The sequence below is a fragment of the Epinephelus lanceolatus genome, chromosome 5 (assembly GCF_041903045.1).
Source record: "Epinephelus lanceolatus isolate andai-2023 chromosome 5, ASM4190304v1, whole genome shotgun sequence".
Classification (NCBI taxonomy): domain Eukaryota; kingdom Metazoa; phylum Chordata; class Actinopteri; order Perciformes; family Serranidae; genus Epinephelus; species Epinephelus lanceolatus.
The window spans coordinates 34,700,473-34,723,194 of record NC_135738.1 but is presented as its reverse complement, the minus strand read 5'-3'; the positions used below and the strand labels follow the sequence as shown (position 1 = coordinate 34,723,194).

General features: G+C 40.5%; 1 protein-coding gene across 2 annotated transcripts in view; it reads left to right on the top strand.

Moving 5' to 3' along the window:
- The window catches only part of nup93 (nucleoporin 93), a 44,882-nt gene that overhangs the window by 4,586 nt on the left and 17,574 nt on the right, over positions 1-22,722 (top strand). For both annotated transcript variants that reach the window (XM_078168115.1, XM_033635906.2), the window contains exon 3: positions 3,253-3,370. In XM_078168115.1, the coding sequence (XP_078024241.1) occupies positions 3,253-3,370 (118 nt within the window). The remainder of the gene's footprint in view (positions 1-3,252; positions 3,371-22,722) is intronic.

Here is a 22,722-nt window from a genome sequence, read left to right as displayed (position 1 = left end):
TGACCTCAATCGTTGGACAAAACTACCCATTTCACTTTTAGAAAGAATTTCCAAAAAATGTCAGTCCTCCCAAAAATTAATTATTTATTTGCTATGATCCCTACCCTTCCAAATCCACCCTGGCTCAATTCTCTTAATACAGCAATATCACAGTTTTACTGGAAAAATAAAATACCCCATATAAAGCTTAAAACATTACAAACAAACATTAAAACTCAGGGAGGATTAGAAGCACCAAACTTTGAACTTTATCATCTGTCAAGTCAGTTAAAATACATAAAACAATGGCTCACCCCTTCAGATTTTGATTCACACTGGTTAGAAACTGAGCAGGCACTATGCAACACTATAAATATTAAATATCACACTTGTTTTATAAGTATTTCCATAGCCTCAGCTCTGACAGCTTGGTGGAAAATCTTTTGCATTAAAAGCTCCACAGTTGCACCATCCATTCATTCACCATTATGGAACATCCCAGATTTTACAATAAATAGGAAACCATCAAACTTCACATCATGGAAAGATAAAGGTATCACACATCTCCACCATATCATTCAGGAATCCAAAATTATCAATTTTCAACAATTAACCCTATGGGCCCTAGGTGTTTTGGGGGTATTTTTACTGCCTTTACTTTTAAGCTCATATCACAGTTATTATAAAGGCTACATACACATGCTATATCTTGTTTTTTTTTTTTTTTTCAGGACGATGTGGGCTAACCAGATTTGCCATGTCATGTCCTTCTATGTGCCTGTATTTTATATTAATTTTTATATCAATGAAAAAAACAAATCTGGGTGCCTAAATTCTTACATTTTTACATGTATCTCACCATAGCAAGTTGAAAAATGACATATTCTGCCATATATGAAGAGGGGAGACTCTGGCAATATAAGAACCATGATGGTGGGACATTCTGTCACTTCACAGCTGTCCAAAACATATGGTTTGTGCCAGGCCGACATAATTGCCAGTATTTTTTTCATTATTGCAAGAAATTCCATTGACTCATTCACAAGTCAAAAATGTGTTTTATCTGAAAGAAACATGCAATATTTACATCTAAGATAATAGAAAAATAGCCAACCCAGTGCAATGATGTCCTCCAAGATAATATTTGCCACTTTGTTTGCAGTAAACAAAGTTTGTTGTTGTTTTTCAGTTTCAGTTATATATTGGGGGGCATTTTGAGCATTGGGGGGACACATGTCCCCCTCATTGTATATGGTGACTACGGCCCTGTCAGCATGCATAATTAGGCCTCAGTTGTCTGGGTGCACAAAGGTGAAGTGGCTGGTCTTGTCATACAAAGTTTGATGGAGTGTCAACTGGACAATATGGAGATATTTGCATCTTGAAAGCCGGACTACAAATGTGGATAGACAGGGAGAAACACACGCAAGCCTAAGACGTGGTAAGATACGATATTCCTCACTATATGACTGATAACAAGACCTGTATAATGGGTTGTAAAGAAATTCGTCAGGTTTTTATTTTGTAGACAATTAATCTGGATTTATAGCATGATGGGATGACAGCACAATGATGTGTGTGGTATCAGTGGAAAGCTCTGCTCCTGCGCTTTCATGTGATATGCCTGGCATTTCTGTGCGAGCCTGCATTCGCGAGTAATCCATCCAAGAGTAATGTGTGTGCAAAGCTGTATGAAAGCTCTGTTATTAGGGATGCACTGAATATTCGGTAACTGAATATATTCGGCCGAATATTGCAAAAAAACCACACATTCGGTATTCGCTGGAATAAGTTAAAAGCAAGGTCGAATAATGTTATAGTCAACACCTCCAGTATTTACAGCTTAAGTCAACCATTCTCCCAAAACTTAACAATACATTCAGTACTCAGGATCAAACCACTATCATAGACAATTTTGTAAAGATTTCTGGCTCTAACAAATTACTCTCAAAGATATATACATTTCTTATCAATACCGACACTTCTATTTCTCTCCCAGTTTCAAAGTGGTAACAGGATCTCTCCATCACTCCCAACTCAGACTTCTGGCACCAAATCTGCAAAAATAACTTCACTCATTGTAAAATCCCAAATCTACAGCTCATTCAATTCAAGATTAACCACAGGACACATTATACAGGAGAAAGGTTACATAAAATGGGATTTAGTACATCAGACCAATGCACTCATTGCACACAAAACACCACCGACAGCTATATACACGCTTTCTGGTATTGCACATCAGTTAGGCAATTTTGGGTTCAAGTCACAGATCACTTATCACACACATTGGGCTGCCACATCCGTCTATCCCCCCCCCTCTGCATCTTAGGAGACATGTCAACTCTACAACTAAATAATCATATCAAAACTACACTGTTCACAGCCCTAGCTGTCGCCAAGAAAACAGTCCTCCTTAACTGGAAAACAAGAAATCAGCTGAACATAACCCACTGGAAGAACTTATTAATAGATCAAATTTCAATTGAAAAAATGTCTGCATCAGTTAATCACAACATACCCTGTTTCAACAAAATCTGGTCATCATTTATCAACAAATTGACTTCTATAGATGCCTGACTCCCTTTTCACAGCACCACACAATTTATAGCATCTTCAATACATGAACCTACTCTGATTCCATTATTTCTAACATAAATAGATGATACATAATACAAAACATAAGTACTCTATATATGCTCACGCACGCACACACACACACACACACACACACACACATCTCCTCACATGCATACAGCCTAACACTTCACTAATAAGTTTTTCTTTTTTTCTCTCTCTCATTCTGCCATGAATATAATTTTGTCCTATTCCCTTCCTCTCTCTTTTATATTTGATGTTTACTGTTGTTTTGTTTGTTTTGTGTTTGTTTTGTCTGTTTGTTTGCTTGCCTGTATATCTGATTTGTCTGTTTGTTTATTAATAAAAAAATAATAAAAAAAGTAATTTTCACTGATGGTCCCCTGTGACACATCTACACACAATACAGGCTTCTTGTTTTAACAGATATGTAAGATAAAGTTTCACATAGTTGTGTTCAACAGTTTCAATCTTTTATGAATACCATTTATTTATTTTAAACAAACCCTGTATAATTTGTTTGCAGCCACAGTGGGTGGAACTTCAACAGTAGCAACGCCTCTTGTGCCCTCTAGTGGTTGTGTAACAAAACTACAATTCATTGTCAGTCTTGCTTTCACTTTAGTTCTGCCATTTCATTTATTAATTCTCATCATCTCTCTGTCTTAATCTCAGGTCCATCCTCCTTGGTTCCAGAGGTTTAGACATCTTCCACATTTCTCAGAGGTTAGAAAGTCTCAGCGCAGCCACCACTTTTGAGCCCCTGGAGCCAGTCAAAGACACAGACATACAGGTATGAATGAACCAGTAGGCTATGATTCATGATGATTTAGCTTTGCTGTCTTGTGACATTTAGATTGCTTAGATTGTTTCAACAGAGAAAGACTTTGGTTTTGTGTGTGTGAAATGCAAAAAGACAAAGTCCAATTTATATAGTTTCAGATATCATAAAAATAGAGAGTGATTGGTCTTTCTCTAAGAAACCATCTTTGGCTGAGCATACGTACTTCAAACATTGGCTTGCAGAGAGATTGCATTTGCCAGATAACCAGGAAATAAAATGTGTTTTGGGGCCAAGGAATGGAAGTAACGTTAATTAGATACGAATGATAAAATCTGCCCGCAAAGTGTATTTAGTTAAGGTCTGGAAAATGTCTTAAAGTTTTAATCTTGTTACTAGGGGCTGGTAGGAGTGGATTTTCAAGGGGTGACATGTACATACACACAGGCACCCTAGGGAGTTTATTATTTCCATGGAGAAATAGGCTTGCAGCGTGACCAAGGGGCTTTGTTACTGAATAATAGAGAAAGATTATTGCAGTCATGGGAGATGTACTGATGAGCATTTCCTTACTTTTTTTTTTTTTTTTTTTTTTAAACACCTGCTGCCTTGAAGTATGTGGAGACATGGAACAGGAGCAAGTCTTACACAGAATTCAAGGAGCTGCACTGAACCCCTGTAGAGTTGCACCAAATATAAAAAAGCTGTCTGTCTGTTATACATATGTGATACATGATAGAGATAATACATCGATTCTCATAAATAGATTAGTTCACATTAGTTTATTAGTTCATATATTTGTTCACTTTGTCATACAGTTAAACAGCTGAATTGTGTCAGAAGAAACCTTTTTCACATTTGTGGTAGATGCATAATTTGTATTTTGTCATGTTTAGTCAGGTGTAAACTAAAAAAGGTTTACAGTGGTTGGCTGGTGGGCAGCTTTACTGTGAAGCAGGGAGTGGAAGCGTTACATTAGCAGAAACTTAACTGCTGCGACTCCATTACAGCTCCAAACAGAGTGGATGAGAAAACACTAAGTGTGATAAATTGCCTCAATTGATGTCACTTGAGGCAGCATAAGACGTTGGGTCTGAAGTAGGGATGTCAGCTTAGGTCAGTTTTGCTTTCGACAGTATGACGCCCGTAAGCAGTTAAGTAAACGGATACTTTTTTAACAAAAAACAACTGTAAAATGAAATGAAATACAAGAGATGCCAGTGCTCAACATTAACACTTGCCCAGGGCAAAAAGACTCTTTTGAGATAGTTCAAGTGCCTCATGTAGTTGTTTGGTCGGGCAAGTGGAAAAAAATATGATCTCAGTAAGTAACGTTATCTGAAAATGAACTGTGTACAGTATGAGTCTGTCGCCCTTTTTACACAGAGGTCACGCTATAGGGCTGCTATGAAATCCCTCCTTTGCATTTTTATAACAAACCAAATGACAGCGGCATCATTCCGCTCCAGTGTGTGATTATACACTGCATCGCAGCTTTGCGGAGTCAAAAGAGGCATGATGGGCATAGGGATATCCCGATCCAGCTTTTTCACTTCTGATCCGATACCGATATTACAGCCTTGAGTTTTGGCCGATACTGATACTGATCCGATCCAAGCGTGTAGTCATGTCATGTCAGTCATGTTAGAAAAGGTTTGATCAAGCGTAGGGCTGTGACAATAACCGCATCACTGCAATACCACGGTGAAGAGGTCATCACTGCACCAAAAAAAAAAAAAAAAGCTGATTCATCATGGCGGCGGATCTGGTTCCCAAGCCAAATGTTAAAAGAATACTCCGACGATTTGGGAGTTATGCCCTTTCGCTATCATTTTCATATTGAGACAACATAATCATCATTTTTGTGTCTGTACGTCCAGTGGCTGGGTCTCAGCGGTTAGCATTGGGGTCAGTACGTCCAGCGCTGTGATCCGCGGAGGGATACACCAGTGAGCAGGCACAGGCACAGACGTAGCCTGTAAACAAAACTCAGCTGTTTATTTAGCCTAGCGATATCTCCAGACTATAGTCGCTGCATTGGATGACTTTGAACACGATTTTGAGGAGTTTCTTGTAGCGGACACAGACCCAGAGCCATACCTGTTTGAGCCGGAGCATACAGATGAGGAACTCCCAGGTGTTGGATGCTAAGCGGGTGAGAAGAGAGGCTGAATCTTCCGGAGCGGCGGAGCAGCAACGGGCCGAGGGGAGACGGAGGTCAGGGGAGGACTGGTGGTGTAGCTGCGGGGCTAGCTAACATATTCCTACGGAGATGGAATCATTTTGCTGCACAGAATGGGATTCGGTGCTACCATCGTTGGGGAGATATATCATCATCATCAGGAGGAAAACCGCTGCAGAGAGTGCATCACAAGGAGTGAAAACTTTGCAGCAATTACTAAGTTAAACTGGAAAAAATGCCCAGGCCTGCAGGAGCTGATGGACAGCTTTCAGTCGAGTGAGTAATATCGTCCGTGTCGTGTCTTTGTTTGCTTTTACCGAGTGACCTAGCGTACCTGTCCCAGAGCCAGCTGCAGCTGTTGCTCACCGGTGTATCCCTCCGCGCAGGGCATAAACACACTATAGTTCATGTATCAAACCTCTTCTGAAACGACTAAAACGGACTCTCGTTTTTTGAATTTATGTTTAAACATGTTTATTTTAAATGCACGTGCAGAAATGCCAGCTTCAGGGTTTCTGTAACGTTTATTTGTTCACTTTTACTGTAGGCAACGATATCCATCATGTTGTCTCAATATGAAAATGAAAAGGGAAAGGGCATAACTCCCAAATCGTTGGAGTATTCCTTTAAGTCGCCAATTTGGGCACATTTTGGATTTGTGCGTCACTCTGTCACCGCTGTGAGAAAAAATACATACCGTCACAGTCCTAATCAAGCAATATTACTCCAACAAGAACAGCTAATTAATCAGTTTAGTTAGAATGATCCACAGCAGTTGGTATGAGAAACTGACCTGTTTATTGTGAACAGGGTTAAATAAACAAACTTTAAACTTGAACATTAACATTAAATAAAAAATAAAGCTGGTTTGCTTTGGCTGCTTTGGCCCCTTAATGAATAGAAAATAAATCAACACAATAAATCTTTAAAATGTCTAACATTGAAATTAAAATAGCAGCAAGACTCCACACACTTGTGCTTTGGCCCCCTAATAAATAAAAAATAGATTAACACCACAAGATATTGTTGACATTTAACAAACAATGCAGCCTTTCCTTATCAGTTATTTTTGTAGTGTCAGTGCCAGCCTGGTGCTGCTGAGTGTCTGCATGCTGGCCTGGTGGATTGATTGTAAGTGCTGGAGCGGATCACTGGAATGGACTGCTTGAATTGCGGAGCGCTGGGCTGGCCGGAAAACCTGGTCCAATCCGATGCCAATGCATGTTTTTTGCTAATATCGGCAGCCGATATCGATCCGAATATCGGATCGGGACATCCCTAGATGGGCATGATATGTAACACATCAGCGTCAACCTCTAGTCTCATATAACATACATGTCAGCGGCGCTTTCTAAAGAACAACAATGGCATTAACGTGTCAGTAACAATCATTTACAATCAATCAATCAATTTTATTTATAAAGCCCAATATCACAAATCACAATTTGCCTCACAGGGCTTTACAGCATACGACATCCTTCTGTCCTTAGGACCCTCGCAACGGATAAGGAAAAACTCCCCAAAAAAAAACCTTTAATGGGGGAAAAGAGCAACTGAGGGGGGATCCCTCTTCCAGGATGGACAGACGTGCAATAGATGTCGTACAGAACAGATCAGCATAATAAATTAACAGTAATCCGTATGACACAATGAGACAGAGAGAGAGAGAGACAAACAGACAGACAGACAGACAGAGATGCAGGACAGACGGTAATGACAGTAGCTTACAACAACATTAATGAAAGTAATAATATTATAGTTATAGTTCTGGCTACTGTGATACAATATGTTGAAAGTGTATATTAATATCTGATAGTAAACATATGTGACAATAATCATATGTGATAATAACAGTAGAAGTATGACTAATGATGGCAGCAGCAGCAGGAGGCATCTGGCAGGACCACGGCAGCAGCACAACCACACACGTCATGCTATCCAGGCACCGCTGCGATATGAGTTAATCTGAGAGACAGTGGAGCACAAAGGCTCTGGAGAAGAAGCTGAGAGAGAGAGAGAGAGAGAGAGAGAGAGAGAGAGAGAGAGAGAGAGAGAGAGAGAGAGAGAGAGAGAGAGAGAGAGAGAGAGAGAGAGAGAGAGAGAGAGAGAGAGAGAGAGAGAGAGAGAGAGAGAGAGAGAGAGAGAGAGAGAGAGAGAGAGAGAGAGAGAGAGAGAGATCACAGGAGGTCACCCAGCAGACTAGGCCTCCTGGACCGTAACAGGAAGATGATTCCATAGGAGAGGAGCCTGATAGCTGTTAGAGCTTTATAAGTTAACAGTAGGATTTTAAATTCAGTTCTGGATTTTACAGGGAGCCAGTGCAGAGAAGCTAAAACAGGAGAAATATGATCTCGTTTCTTAGTTCCTGTTAGTACACGTGCTGCTGCATTCTGAATTAGCTGGAGAGTTTTTAAGGACTTACTAGAGCTACCTGATAATAGAGAGTTACAGTAATCCAGCCTTGAGGTAACAAAAGCGTGGACCAATTTTTCTGCATCTTTTCGGGTCAGGATAGGCCTAATTTTCACAATATTACGCAGATGAAAAAATGCAGTCCGTGAGGTTTGTTTTAAATGAGAATTAAAAGACAAATCTTGATAAATGTCACTCCGAGATTTCTTACAGTAGTGCTAGAGGCCAGAGCAATGCCATCTAGAGAAACTATGTCATCAGATAAAGAGTCTCTGAGTTGTCTGGGGCCAAGAACAATAACTTCAGTTTTGTCTGAATTTAACATCAGGAAATTGGTGCTCATCCAGGTTTTTATGTCTTTAAGGCAGTTATGGAGTTTAGTTAATTGATTACTTTCTTCTGGCTTCATAGATAAATACAACTGTGTATCATCCGCATAACAATGGAAATTTACAGAGTGATTTCTAATGATGTTACCTAAAGGAAGCATATATAGAGTAAATAGGATTGGTCCGAGCACAGAACCTTGCGGAACTCCAAAACAAACTTTAGTACGTAAGGATGATTCATTATGAACGTCAACAAACTGAAAACGATCAGATAAATAAGATTTAAACCAGCTTAGTGCAAAACCTTTAAGGCCAATTAAGTGTTCCAGTCTCTGTAGCAGAATTTGATGGTCAGTTGTGTCAAACACCGCACTAAGATCTAATAAAACAAGTACAGAGACAAGTCCTTTGTCTGAAGCAATCAGAAGGTAATTTGTAATTTTAACTAGTGCTGTCTCAGTGCTATGATGCACTCTAAATCCTGACTGAAATTCCTCAAATAAAATTATTATCATGGAGAAGATCACACAGCTGGTCTGTGACTACTTTCTCAAGGATCTTTGAAAGAAAGGGAAGATTAGATATTGGTCTATAGTTGGCTAACACCTCTGGATCCAGGGTGGGCTTTTTTAGGAGAGGTTTAATTACAGCTACCTTAAAAGACTGTTAATAAGGATATATTGATCATATCTAATATATGAGTGTTAACTAAAGGAAAGACCTCCTTAAGTAGCCTAGTTGGGATGGGGTCCAAGAGACACGTTGATGATTTAGATGAAGAAATCACTGCGGCCAATTCTTGAAGAGAAATTGGGGAGAAGCAGTGTAAATATATATTAGGTCTTACAGCTGTGTTTGAGGTTAGATAGGTACTATCTGAAGATAGGAGGTCATGAATTTTGCCTCTAATAGTTTAGAATTAGAAGTTTAGAATTTTGTCATTAAAAAAGTTCATAAAATCATTACTGCTAAGGGCTAAAGGAATACAAGGCTCAATAGAGCTCTGACTCTCAGTCAGCCTGGCTGCAGTGCTGAAAAGAAACCTGGGGTTGTTCTTGTTTTCTTCTATTAATGTTGAGTAATAGTTTGCTCTGGCATTGCGGAGGCCCCTCTTATATGTTTTGAGACTGTCTGCCCAGATTAAACGAGATTCTTCCAGTTTGGTTAATCGCCAATTCCTTTCAAATTTCGCGATATTTGTTTTAACTAACGGGTTTGAGAGTTATACCAAGGAGCGAACTTTATTTGCTTTGTTAACTTCTTTTTAAGAGGAGCTACAGAGTCGAGTGTTGGTCGCAGCGAGCCTACGGCGCCATCGACAAGATGATCAATTTGGGAGAGGTTAAAGTCGGCACGGGAAACCTCTGCTACTGAAGGATATGGTATTGAATTTAACGAAGAAGGAATCATTTCCTTAAATTATCATTTCCTTAAATTTACCATCCCTATTTTATGGCTGCTGATCTGTTTCTCTGCTTGGAGAGTAAGAAGTTCCCAGACCTCATTGTTTTCCTAATTTGTGGATATTTTCAGCTACTGTTCTTATTCTTTGAGTTAGCTGCTTACAGCTGCCAGCTACTTTTAAAATCTCCCGCATTGGGTCGCGCGCAAAACACGGCATATAAAACGTCACACTCTTGCCACCCATGATCCCACCACACAGACTGTCCTGACCAGACACTGGCAGATTAAAGGCAAGACCACTCTGTTCTCCAGTTCCACAATCACACCTTTTCTACAGCATGGCGAGGCAGCATGACAGCGTGATATTCCTACCTTGAACAGGCAGTGTAAAAGGGACTAGAGTCACCACCAAGCGCTGACCGGGTCTGAAGGGGAAAATTTGATATCCTGGACACTATAGAAGTTAACTCTGCAGTCAGTCATTTCATGTACAACATAATATTACAAACACTAAATAATTCTGAAACACCACATGCGAGAGAGACCAACTTGTTTTTAGCCCAGAAGCTAACTTTAGCCATTGTGCTGTTCGAACGAGGGCTCCGGTGCAATCATATTCCTTTCAAAAGTTTTGTAATCCAGCCTTGAACTGCGGAGTCGTTTGGGAAACTTTGTAAAATGCATCTATAATGTAGGGCTGTAGTCAACCAAAGAAAATCTTGGTCGACTAAAGTCGCACATAATCTTCAACGAATCGATTAGTGGTGGGGAGAAAAAGAAATCATTATGTAGGACTTGTAGGACAAAATTATTTTTACTTCTGCGGTAGTCTCACCACCAGACAATCAGAGATCTCCGCCTTCTGATAGTCTGGGGACACTCCTTTCTAAAGTGTGTTTAACACACTGGAGAAAACGGCCGGCAACAAAGCAACACCTCTTGCATTTTTGAAAAGGACGCGCCCTCCCAGAAATGTGTACTCCCCCTTTTCTCGTCTGCAAGGACACAAACACACAGAGAGCTTGAAAATGGATGCTGAGAGATTTTAGCTCAGTCCACAAGATTGTGGAAATGAAGGACTTACAGCGACTTGAGCCATTTTGTACCGCTACACGTGTTTCTAGTTGGACTATGTTTACGAGCACAAGAGTTCAGCGAGCCACCGAAGGACTGCCCTGCGGATTTACTATTGGTTCTGCAACGTAGGGAGTTTTTTAAACTCTGAAATTGTATCCGCCCATCTAAACACAAAATCAGGAAGAAAGATATCAGTCTTTAGTTAAGCAAAGCGTCTGAAGACTGACTTGTGAGTCTACTTCTGCGGTGGTGTGTGTGTCTCACTCTTAGGGCTGTCAAAAGCACCATGAAATTGAATTTGAATATTTACAAATTAATTTAGTAGAGTTTGAATAATAATCGAATGTATTATTAATTTTTTTTATTATTATTATTTTTTTTTAATATTATTATTATTTTTTAAAAAAACCACACACACATATAAATAAGATGCTTATTGCTGGCGCAATATGAACGTGACACTCGGATGAAAACACCTGTTCTGACCGCAATGTTTGGATACTTGAGTGCGCCTGTAGTTTTCCACCACAAGAGTGGATCCTGTTCGGCTCGTAGTGGTGTCTCATTCTGGTAACGTTTCATCTCTTCTTGTTTCAACAGTTCCGATTTAATCAGAAGACAAATTAAACAGGATGACTAGCCAATGTGAAAATCAAAAGGAAGCATAGAATAATGTACTGAGGGAGACTGTTGTGCCATCACATTTTTTTGTGGTTTGAGAGCAAAGATCCGGTCGCCGCTGTGCAAAACTCCGCAGTAGATTTCAGACATAGTCCTACTAAAAAAATCTCACACAGGCTACTGTTATAGAGTATTAAATAATATACTTTGTGAAAAACCATTCACTGGTGTCCATTTTACACTGAAATACAATGTAATACATAACTGGCAATTAAGATAAATGGTTTATTTTAAAAAGTTAACTGTATTAATTAGTGAAATATTAATTTGAATGCATGTTACAGTCTCTTCCCTGTGAGAATAACAACATGAGGGGAACTGAGTGCTTTGAGTGTTGTTATTGATATAATGAGAGCAGCCTTTCTCTCTCTCTCTCTCTCTCTCTCTCTCTCACTGTTAGCTCAGGGAAGAGCTAAGACGCCGGCGAGCGGGCAGAGCCCAGATTTTTTGGGTTTGAATAGAGTTTTCTCTACCACAGAGTTGGTTTAAGTTGTTAAATGCTGCAGTGTGTGTTGGCCAGCCAGTCCCATTTCTTTATGTTACTGCTGATGCTGCCCCACTCCGTTAAAGTTAGTCTCTGGGTGATGACAGAATAAAGTATTCACAGCATACTTCACAATTGTCTTGCAAATGTAATTATTTAAACATTGAATTAAAACATGCTTGCAACCACTGCCTTTTCTGAAGATGAATTAGGAGATAGGCTCTAGCATGTCCATGATGCACACTGCCCTTGTGGTTGATGTTTCGTTGACATCACATTATTAATTCAATTTAGATAATCAATTATTGACATTTGTGAATCAATGCTGAATCACCCACGTCCACATCACAATGCATCTACCAATTGTTTCCCCCCCCCCCCCCCCTACTAAGCATCCATGATGTGTTTGTAGAACCGATCAGTGGCAGAGTTCCTGATGTGTTGACCAGTTAGAGGCTTTGTTTCTCACTGTGTCTGGCTATCAGGAGAGTAATGGGCAAATAGCTGAGATGTGCCGGGGGTGTAATAGTCACTTCCCAGAGGTTACATCATGGTGGTGCTGGTGTAACACTGCTGGCAGCTAGCAGCCTTTAGCAATGCGTATGTTTGTTTGCATTGATTTTGATGTTTGTTTTTAAAACTTGAGCCGTGACTCTAACATGGTCATAGAAGTACAATGCTTCATCTGTGCAATACTCTTTAACTAAATGGAGCAGTTATGATTTTGTGGTGTTTTATTAACAGTAGATAACGCATAATCCTCTACAATGCTCCACTTTGTAATGATTCAAGGATCTGCACCTCGTCTTTACCTTCATCTTCCACACGATACTGCTTTCCTTTTTACCTCTCTCCCCCTCACCCTACCCTCTCTCTTCCTCTGGTCCCTGAGCTCCATCTCTCCCTCTTCATTCCTCTTTTTTATACAGCTTTATTTTCTGTCAATCTGTGCATTCATCTCTCTTCATCCCTTCTATTCTCTCTGACCTCTTAGGCCATAGATGTGACACCAGTTTAACAAGTCCAGTTCTTTTCATTTCTCTTCATACATTTCTGTTTTTCCTCCTCTGTGGCTTCCTGCTTGTTATTCGTCTTGGTCAGCCGGATGTATGCTAGCCTGGGTGGGTTTGACTGACTGACTGACTGACTGGAAGAGCACTTAGCTTCTGGCACCGTGGGGGCACACACTCGCACGCACATACACACTCCCTCTCTGCTCTTGCTCTTTTCCCCTTATTGATTTATAAGAAGACTGTACATTACAAAGTTTCATTTCACAATAAATGTGCAATATCTTATTCAGTAGAATAATTCCTCTGCTGTGTTACAGACAAAACCACAGCTCCATTTGAACAACCGAATTCCAGGAAGGTGGTGAGAATAAATGGCTAGTCAGTAGAGATAGTAGCACTGTATTGGCATCCATCTTAAGGCCCATATATTCAGCGTGTCTTGTAGGCTGTGATGCCCATTCTACATATATGAACGTAAATATTCAAAATGACTTGCATACCACAAACTGCATCTGCAAAAATGGCAGTGGAGTTAAATGAACATCTCTATAGCACATTGGTCTTATTTATTTAGTATATTGTAAAGTCTAGGGTTTTCACTTTTCTGGTCACTCGGTGTATCTGACCAGCTGGCCAAAAAGGAGGTAAGTAGTCATCTAATAAGCCGGCTGCTGGCCCTTTGGGAATTCTCTTTTAATTAAGATCATGAGATGATATACAAACAGTTGACTCTAATTGCAAATTGTGACTAATTGTGACTCTAATCTCACTGGGTGTATTTGGCTCAATGACAAGGAGCCAAAAAATTAATCAGACTCAGGAGGCCCGTTCAGCAAGAAATAACAAAACAATGGGGAAAGCTCGTGGTGAATTCTGTTGTTCGGAGAAAACAGAGCCAAGTTCTGATAAACGGCAAGCCATGCTGCGTCCCACTTTTTTTTTCCTCTCCGACAGATCTCCACTTAACATCCCAGTGGGACAGTCACTTTACATCCCCAAGTACACTGAGGGGAAAAGAGGTTAATTGGAGCTGCGACAGTACAAGACAGCAACACAACATAGGATTGACATACTACTTGTAGGACAAAAGGCAACAGCATCACTTTCAGTAAAAACAGTGTTGCAGTATTCATAAGACGCATACGCTGACGTATCCCAAGATTCATTACACTGTAAAGACATTGGTCAAGTAGTTAAATGTTAGATCTACATTGGTCAAGTAATTAAATGTTAGATGTCAAAGGAAATTTATAAAACATCAATCGCTTACAGCAGTTGGCGCTTGAATTCAATTGCAGAGATATGTGAAATTGGCGAACTTGTTAATTTCTGTTTTCATTTTCAGCCAAAACTGCAACATTTAAAGACGTATAGTTAATCAACGGTGTTTCTGCTGTGCTTTTTTTATGTACCACCTTAAAAGACCCACCCCAAAAAACAAATACCAGTTTAAGTGCACACTATATTTGGAATGTTTTCTCCACTTAATCTTCACATTAACCAATCGAGGCCTTAGTAGACCAGTAACTTTTGTGTTCTGTGAAGTAAAGTTACTGTTTTTGTCAGTGGAGTCCGGTCGCTATGACATAACGACCTCGATTCCCCATCAAAAATGGCTGTCTGGTAGCGAGGTAAATCAGTGAAAATAACCTAAATATAGCATGCTCTTAAACTGATACTGATTGTTTTTGCTGGCTAAGAGCTAACCAATTGAAGCAGCCCTGCTCAGCACGGTTTCATTTTATGTATGTGACTGTTTCTACCGAGAAGTAATTTTCAAAAACATTGTGATTTGTTCTATAACACCAGACAAAATGAAAGCATTATTGCAAAATGGAACGTGGCACAGTAAACCTAGTATTTCAAGTATCTTGTTTTCATTATGGTTGGAAGCCAGAATCAGAATTGAAAATAAAATTTTATAAGTTGCCAAGCTTTTAGTGTTGTCACGATACTAAAATCTTGTGTACCAATATGAATATGAATTTCGATACTTTTCGATACTCTTCGGTACTTTTCCTAAGGAAAAGTCCTTTTGGATACAAACCTTTAGAACAATAAATAGTAGGGGTGTAACGGTACCAAAAAAATCATGGTTTGGTAAGTACCTCGGTACGGACGTCACGGTTTGGTAACTCAAATGTTCCACCAAGTTTGTGTTGTCTTGTGTTGTCTCCCTTTGCGATTCAGACTTTCTCTTGCCTTTTTTCACGTGCGCCAGCTGCGAATGTTGATACAGGTGTTGTCATACACACCACTTGCGCAATCTGTGCTCCAATAGGAACAAGAAAGGCGTTTGTGTACATAAATGAGTAAAATAAATTAACTAAATTAATGAATTGAATCAATTTCAAAGTACCGGTATTTTCCAAATGCAGTATAGTACCGTTTGGAATACTCTAGTACCACGGTACTACTTTAGTACCGGTATACCGTGCAACACTACAAGCTTTTCTCAAAATTCAGTACCTACAAGCACAATGTAGCATGATGCCAGAAGTCAGAACTGAGTGTGCTGGTGTTTGTGGATTTTACACAAAAGAAAGGAAGCTACATTAGCTTCTACTAGCACGACACATCTAAATCTCTGACTGAACTGTGAGCATCTGAGTTTGTGGATAATGTAGAGCTAGGTTTTAACAAGGAAGAAGAAAGCATCGAATTAAAGACTCAACAGCTCTAGTTTAAATCGCCCACCACTTGCCCACCAATCGTTTGACATTGGTCTACCCATTGCTGACATGGGTTAAGCATTTCTTAATGTGGTGCAGTATTCATTTTATAAACAGTGCGTAATCCTTTACAGTGCTCCACTTTGTTACAATTCAGCAAGGGTTTGTATCTTGTCGTTACCCTTTTCTTCCCACTGGTACTGCTTCCCTTCTTCCCTCTCTCCACACTGAGGGAAGTTGCTGCATTTCCCTGAGCAACATGTGTGTGTGTCTCTGTCTCCCCAGTTGTATAGTAAGTATAGTCGAGATTAAATGAAAACTCTAGTTTATAAGAGGTATGATGACATGCACCAATTTGTTAATCTGCCTATAATCGCAAAAATAATGCAAAAATATTTTAATGCTTGAATTCTGTCTTAAATGATGCAAGGCTATGGGACAAGTGGGAGTACTGGATAATGATAGACAGGACACAAAAATGCAAACATGCCGTCTGTGTGTGTCTCATTGTGTATCTATAAAAGTGTGTGTGTGTGTGAGTGTGTTTCACATGAGTGAGCTGCTACATCCCTCTGCAGTTCTGGAACACACATGCTGAGGGAATTGATGTGTGAATTATGTGTCTGTATGTATGGCTGAGCTCAAATGAGAGAGGATCTTACTATATACTTACTATAGAATGCTATGCAGACACAGATGCCTATGTGTGGGGCTTCAGACTAGGCTGCATGCATTGATTTGTTAATGTACGTTTTCATGCAGTTTCTCTCGGTGTATAGTTAAAACGTACATCAGGATACATGTATGTCTCACCCCATGCAGATTTTCCTGCTCAAAGATGAGTAAACTCTATGATGCTATGATAAAGAAAAATGAAAGCTGTCATGTTGTGCCCCAAATACTGCGATACAATTGTATATTCCATTGTCATCACCACAATGGCTTGCCAAAATGATGTTGCTTAGTTTTGCATCATCTACAGTTGTAATGCGATGGATTTGATTGATTCTGATTATGCTTTGGGTCTTATCTGCAGTATACGTGCATCCATGGATGTATGTGTATACAGGATTTTAGACAGAGGCACTGAAGGCTCCAGCAGGAATCTGAAAATGTCAATAAAAAGCATGTTTCGTAACAATCCCCTTTAATTTTGGACACCCAACCCTCATGCTACTGACGCATCTACATACAGATGTGCAGACCACCAAATGTCCTCACATCGTAGACGCTTTTACAATGAAATGCTGGTTCTATTTTCTGCCAGTTTGGCATTTGTATCGTATGCTCTGTGAGTTGGTAATCGTCATAGATGAAACGCTTTGGGTTGGTATTCGGCAATTCTGGGTTTTTTGTATTCTCTGTCATAAAATAATGTATACAATGGTAAACAAAGGAGGATGAGGAATAGAAATAGAAAACCAAGATAAAAGAGGAGCTAAAGAGGATGGCAATCAAATGAAAAAATCGACAGAAAAATGAAACTGTAGAAGCGGAAGCCGGCGAGCAGTGCTGCTAGAAAAATGGCGACCGGCTGCAATTTTTTCTGTCTCTGTGTCCTCGTCTCACTTTTCACTGTTCCATCTTTCTCTGCCAGGGCGCTCTCTCTCTCTCTCTCTCCCCTTTTCCACACCTAACTCTCTTTCAGCTGGTGCCTCTGCTTGCTCTCCTTTTCTCTTTTGCTTTACCTTCTTTCCTCTCTGGTTTTTCATCTCTTCCTCCCTCTCCCATTTACATCCTTTCTCCCCCTCCCTTTCTCTTCTCTTGCCCTCCCCAACCCCTTACATACACACACACATTTCCCTCAGCAGTGATGGCATGCGCTCAGCGGATGCAGTTGGCTAAGCCCAGAGCATCTGCTGAGATAGACGAACACTACTGACATAGCTTCACAGGATATGCGTGTCGTGCACAGGCTCCTTGTGCTGTGTTTGCATGTCTGTATCTGTGTCAGTCACGATCGATCGCTGGCATATACAGTGCCCCTCCGTGTGCTTATGAATGAATGTGTGTCTAGCGTAGATTTGGCTGCACGTGGGCGCATGTATTCTCATCCTGTCTGTGCTGGCCTGCACACATGAATGCGGCTGTATGGCATGTGGCTGTGTGTGAATGACTGTGGGCCATGTGTACGAGATATGAGTGGAGGTGTGGGTATTAACATGCTTGCTTTGTGTGTGCTGTGATAGTAGGCCTGCATATAGGAATGCCCCCACCTCCCACCCCCACTCCTCTTCCCACATGTGCCTCCCAAACCCTTCATTAACTAAACATGACCCTTAAGAGCATGATTAGCCTCATTTCAAGACAGGATGTCGGAAGCCATCAACCGAGGGGGAAAAAATCCATTACTATAATTGCATTGAGCTGAGGGAGGGAGGAGAGAGGGAGGGAGGGAAGAAAGGAAGGATGCATAGATGGATAAAAAAGGAAGAAAATGAGTGGGACTGGGAGGGAGGAGGCAGAGGGCCATGAGAGATGCTGGGATGAAGTGAAGGAGAGAGAGAGAGAGAGAGAGAGAGAGAGAGAGAGGATGGAGGATGAGGGCTGAGGGAGGGGGGGTGTCAGCTGATCGTAGGAACTGATATTCTATATGAATCCATAGTTCCTTCTCGTGGATCCCCCCTGTGTCTGTGCACTCAGTTGGTACGGCCCTCTGACAATAAAACCACCTCCAATGAGTCTTGATGTGGCACTTTCACTCGGTACTCCAGCTCACGCACAAGAGTCACTGGCCTGCTTTCGAAACGGGGAAAGGCTGCAAGCAAACTGCCATGCCGGCTCGACAGGGCACAGGGAACACGCCCCAGCATGGCGGCCACTGCTGTTGCCCTGGCACAGCAACACAGAAGGATGGAGAGGCAGAGGGGCGAAGCAGGTCTCCTGGGCTGTCAAAGCCCAGATACCTGGGCACAGACAAAGAAATGAAAAACTATTTTTTTTACTCTTTCTTGTCTCATCCTGTCTTCTCATCTGTCAGTCTGTCTGCCAGGCAGGCAGGCAGGCGCTCAGCATGAGTGAGTATTGCCTATACACATGGATATGCACACCCACCCACACACTTACTCACAGACAGGCATGTGCTTTGTCTGTTACACTTTTTAGTCACCTGTCTGTCTCTCCCCTTCTTTTCCCTGCTTATGCTACATTGTCTGTGGCTGTATAGCACCCATGGATATAATGATTGTATAAAATGATTGTCGATGATTGAAGAAAAACATTGTTTCAACATATATATATATATATATATATATATATATATATATATATATATATATATATATATATATATATATATATATATATATGTCAATATATATGTATATGAATATATGCTATAGTACCTTAAATATATATTTAATATTACACAGGAAGTGAAGGGTGTGGTTTCTCACACACACGCGCGCGCGCACACACACACACACACACACACACACACACACACACACACACACACACACACACACTCGGGCAATGGTCGGCTCATTGTGTCATGGCAAATGAGGACAGAAAGCCTCCCACTCATACTTTCATGATGACTGGCACAGAGAGCAAGGCTCCCTGTCTTCATTTCCCCTTTAACTGCTCTTTGCCTGTGTCCTTATGTAGCCTTTAGATTCCTCGACACCATTTATCTCTAGACCGTATTTCATAGTGTGCAGTAAGCCAGACCGAGGGGGTGAAAAATCAGACTTGCTGATTTCCCCGAACATACTGTAAGATTGCATTCAGGTGCAGACAGTGTGACTATGACCAAAGGCTAATAGAATGAGGGCCTGTGTGTGCCGGCACAGAGAAGGAGCACATGCGTGCATGTTAACATGCGTAGTCGAAGCCACACACACACAACGAAATACCGAAATTTTGAACGATCGATTTTATGTCATTTACTTAAATATGGTTATGTTTGTCCGTTGGCTTACATTAAGGTGTATTTTTAGAGACGCAGTCAGATGTCCACTGATCTTTGTAATATCAGCACGTTATAGCAAAAATTAGAGACAAAGATTGAATTGCCATCAGTTGTATTTTTAAAATACAGCCCTTCTCAAAAGATTAGCCCTCAATTCTACCTTTTTTTTACTGAGTTCAGCTTTAATCAACGCACATCTACCATTTGTGTTTTAACAGCAATGGAGTATTTCCTGACTCATCTCTAATTATTTAATCCTCTCTGTGGCTGTGTTCCTGTAAAAGCTTCTGGGCTGTCTGACCAGCAGGCTGTGGGTGTTCACAGTGGGTTGCAGATCTCTGAGGATACACAATACAGGGGTGGGGCAACTGAAAACATACATCTTTAGATACACCTAATGCCCAGCACCGAATTGATCATTGAATGTGATAAGCATGCCTGTGTCGTCTGCTGAAATGTCTTCTGTTTTTCTCTACGGTCTCTTTAATATGACGCATTTTTGATATTTTATGTTTATTTTTACCATTTGGGAACAAATACAAGGAGGAATTGAAGCGTTGGCAGTGTTTAGTCAGACTGAAATGCTGGGTACAGTGTGTCTCAGACTAAATAACATGCCAAGTCTTACAGCTGTTTAGTGCAAATCAAAATTGCACAGCAGTTGTGACGTTGGCAACAATGATGTTGCACCTTTCTGTGATCAGTCTGCGAAATTTAGTAGAACTGTAATCAGTCTTTAAGGGGGGGCTAATATTCAAAGTGTGTAACGTTTAAAAAAGACAACATTTAAGATTCGGTTCGTTTTTTAAAAAGAAATATCTGATGGCAGTGACCTATCTTGTACCAAAAATTTTGTTAATTTTTGTTGTAAGTAACATCATCCTAACATTAACTCTTTGAGGCAAAAAGACTGTTTCATGTAAAAGTGAAGAGCATTTGCATCTCAGACAAATGGGAATTTTGGCCACAGCTAATGGAGAAGTTGTCAATTTATATTTGGCACTAAAAATGTTGTATAGGCAAAGTCGTTGGCAGTGCAACTGCAGCTGGCAACAGGCAACAAAATGACAGCAATGAAAAATCTTTGCCTCCTGATGTACTTCAGTTGAAGCAAAAATGCTGAGGTGGCTGCCCAGCAGAGTTATCCAGTATTGCCCAATGTGCCATCATTGCTGTAAATGCTTTTGGAAAGAGACACCCCCTCCCCTCCCCTCGCCTCTCCCCCGTGTGTGTTTCTGGACAAGATGATTTCACCTTCTCATTTCACCTCCAATTTACTGGAACAACAATCAGAGTCATCACCAATGACTAATACAGTTTCATGTTCTCTTGTCGTAGATACATCCCATAAGCCTCTGTTACAACAATTCTATTCTACTCCTTTATCCAGTGCAGCTCTCCAGTGAGCGTTGACCTGAGCTCTCCTCTGGTTAGAGTGGTTAAATATAGACCTATTCTCAGCCTCTCCTGGGAAAAAAAGTGAGATGGAGAAAGAAAGAGAGAGAGAGGGCCGAGAGAAAGAAAGGATATGAGGAATGGACCAGAGGGGTAAATGGGTGGGTTGGTGAGACAGAAACTTAGTTTCCTTCTTAATTTATTCAAATTGAATGGTATGAAGCTTTTTACCAAGACCAAGTTAGACCTTTTAGTTTAGCCTTTAAAATAGCAGATAATGCCATGCAACTGCAAAACTGAAATTTAACTGCATTTCACAAACATAAAGGCACTTCTGATTTCTGCCATGATGGCAGCATCTCACAAAGAAACTAATGTCATGTAAGGACAATAGTAGAATTGTTGCACTATATAAAGACTCAAAGTGGACTGAATCTTTGCCTGACTAAATAGGCTCAGGCTCTGTTTTGGTTTTCAAATAAAGATGTAAAGAAGCTGGTCTGGTCTTCTTGTTTTTCTGTTGGTGCTAGATTGTGACCTCAATGATTGCTGTTTCTTAAATTTTAAGGCCCATTACTGACCCATTTAGGGCTGTAGCAAGCTGCTGTCCACTATGACTGAGTTCAGATTTTTTTTTTTTATCTCTGTATCATGGCTTACATTCTTCTCTTGTCAGATGATGGCACTTCTTCTCCATTGCTTTTGTGGGTGTCACAGGAGACAAGGTTAAACTCATTGTGGAGATAGACAGTGATTTGTCCTACCTTTATAAAGACATTATTACAGCTATAGCTGTTTAGATAGTCTTTTTAGATGAGGAGTCAAGTAAAGAAAAACACAAAAGATACTACTCCAAATGTTCTTTATATGCCATACATTATGCTTGATATTCAGTTTGTTCGTAGCAGCGGGGTTTGGACTAAACACATCACTTTCTGCAATCCAAATGATGTTAAGATGCTTTTTAGATTAGCATATTGAGAACATAGTGCACTGAGGCCCAGGTTGGCCCGGTCAGATCATGCATCATCTCTATACCTCTCTAACATCGGTGGGCTTTCAGTGCAGTATGATCAGTTACTCAGTAGTGTTTTTTGGTATTGACATTGTTTCAAGAAGTTATTCATTCTCACAGTGAACCATTTGTGCCTCTAATTTGCTCTCATTTGTCAGGGCAGAGGGATGAAAGAGGAGTAGAGGAATGCAATGACAGACAGAGGTGAAGGCTGAGAGCTCAGAAAGAAAGGAAGGGGAGGAAATGAGACTGAAGTAGGCACAAGAACGAGCAGGTGGGGGGGACAGGGACACGAGAGAGGTGATGAGAGAGGAGAGATAAAAGCAAGAGGAGAGCCAAAAGCACCCACATCCCTGTAGAGCAGAATGATCTCCAGTCGGCTTTGAGAAATGCTGTCTCTCACCAGGTGCTTGCTCTTCAAACTAAAAGGATCCTGCATACTTCAGACGCAAAAAATGTTATCAGTGAATTAAAAAGCTGTTATATGACAGAGGAACAACTTTTCGACAACTTAAGAAACCATTATGTCAGACGTAAAAGGCCAGTGGTTATATAAACTCTTAAGAATGCAACCTATCGCCAGACTGTCTCGCATAAAGAGCATCAGTGTTTTACTTTAAATCTCGGAAATGTAAATTTGCACAAGCCAGCTCTCAGTTGGTGTATTAACCTCCAGTCAACAAAGCTGTCAAAGAATCAAGCCCAAACATAAAACAAGCAAAAGAAAGGTGAAGTTTCCGTTTTTCTGTTCAGGTTTTCTCCTTAATTTTGCTGTCATTGTTATTGA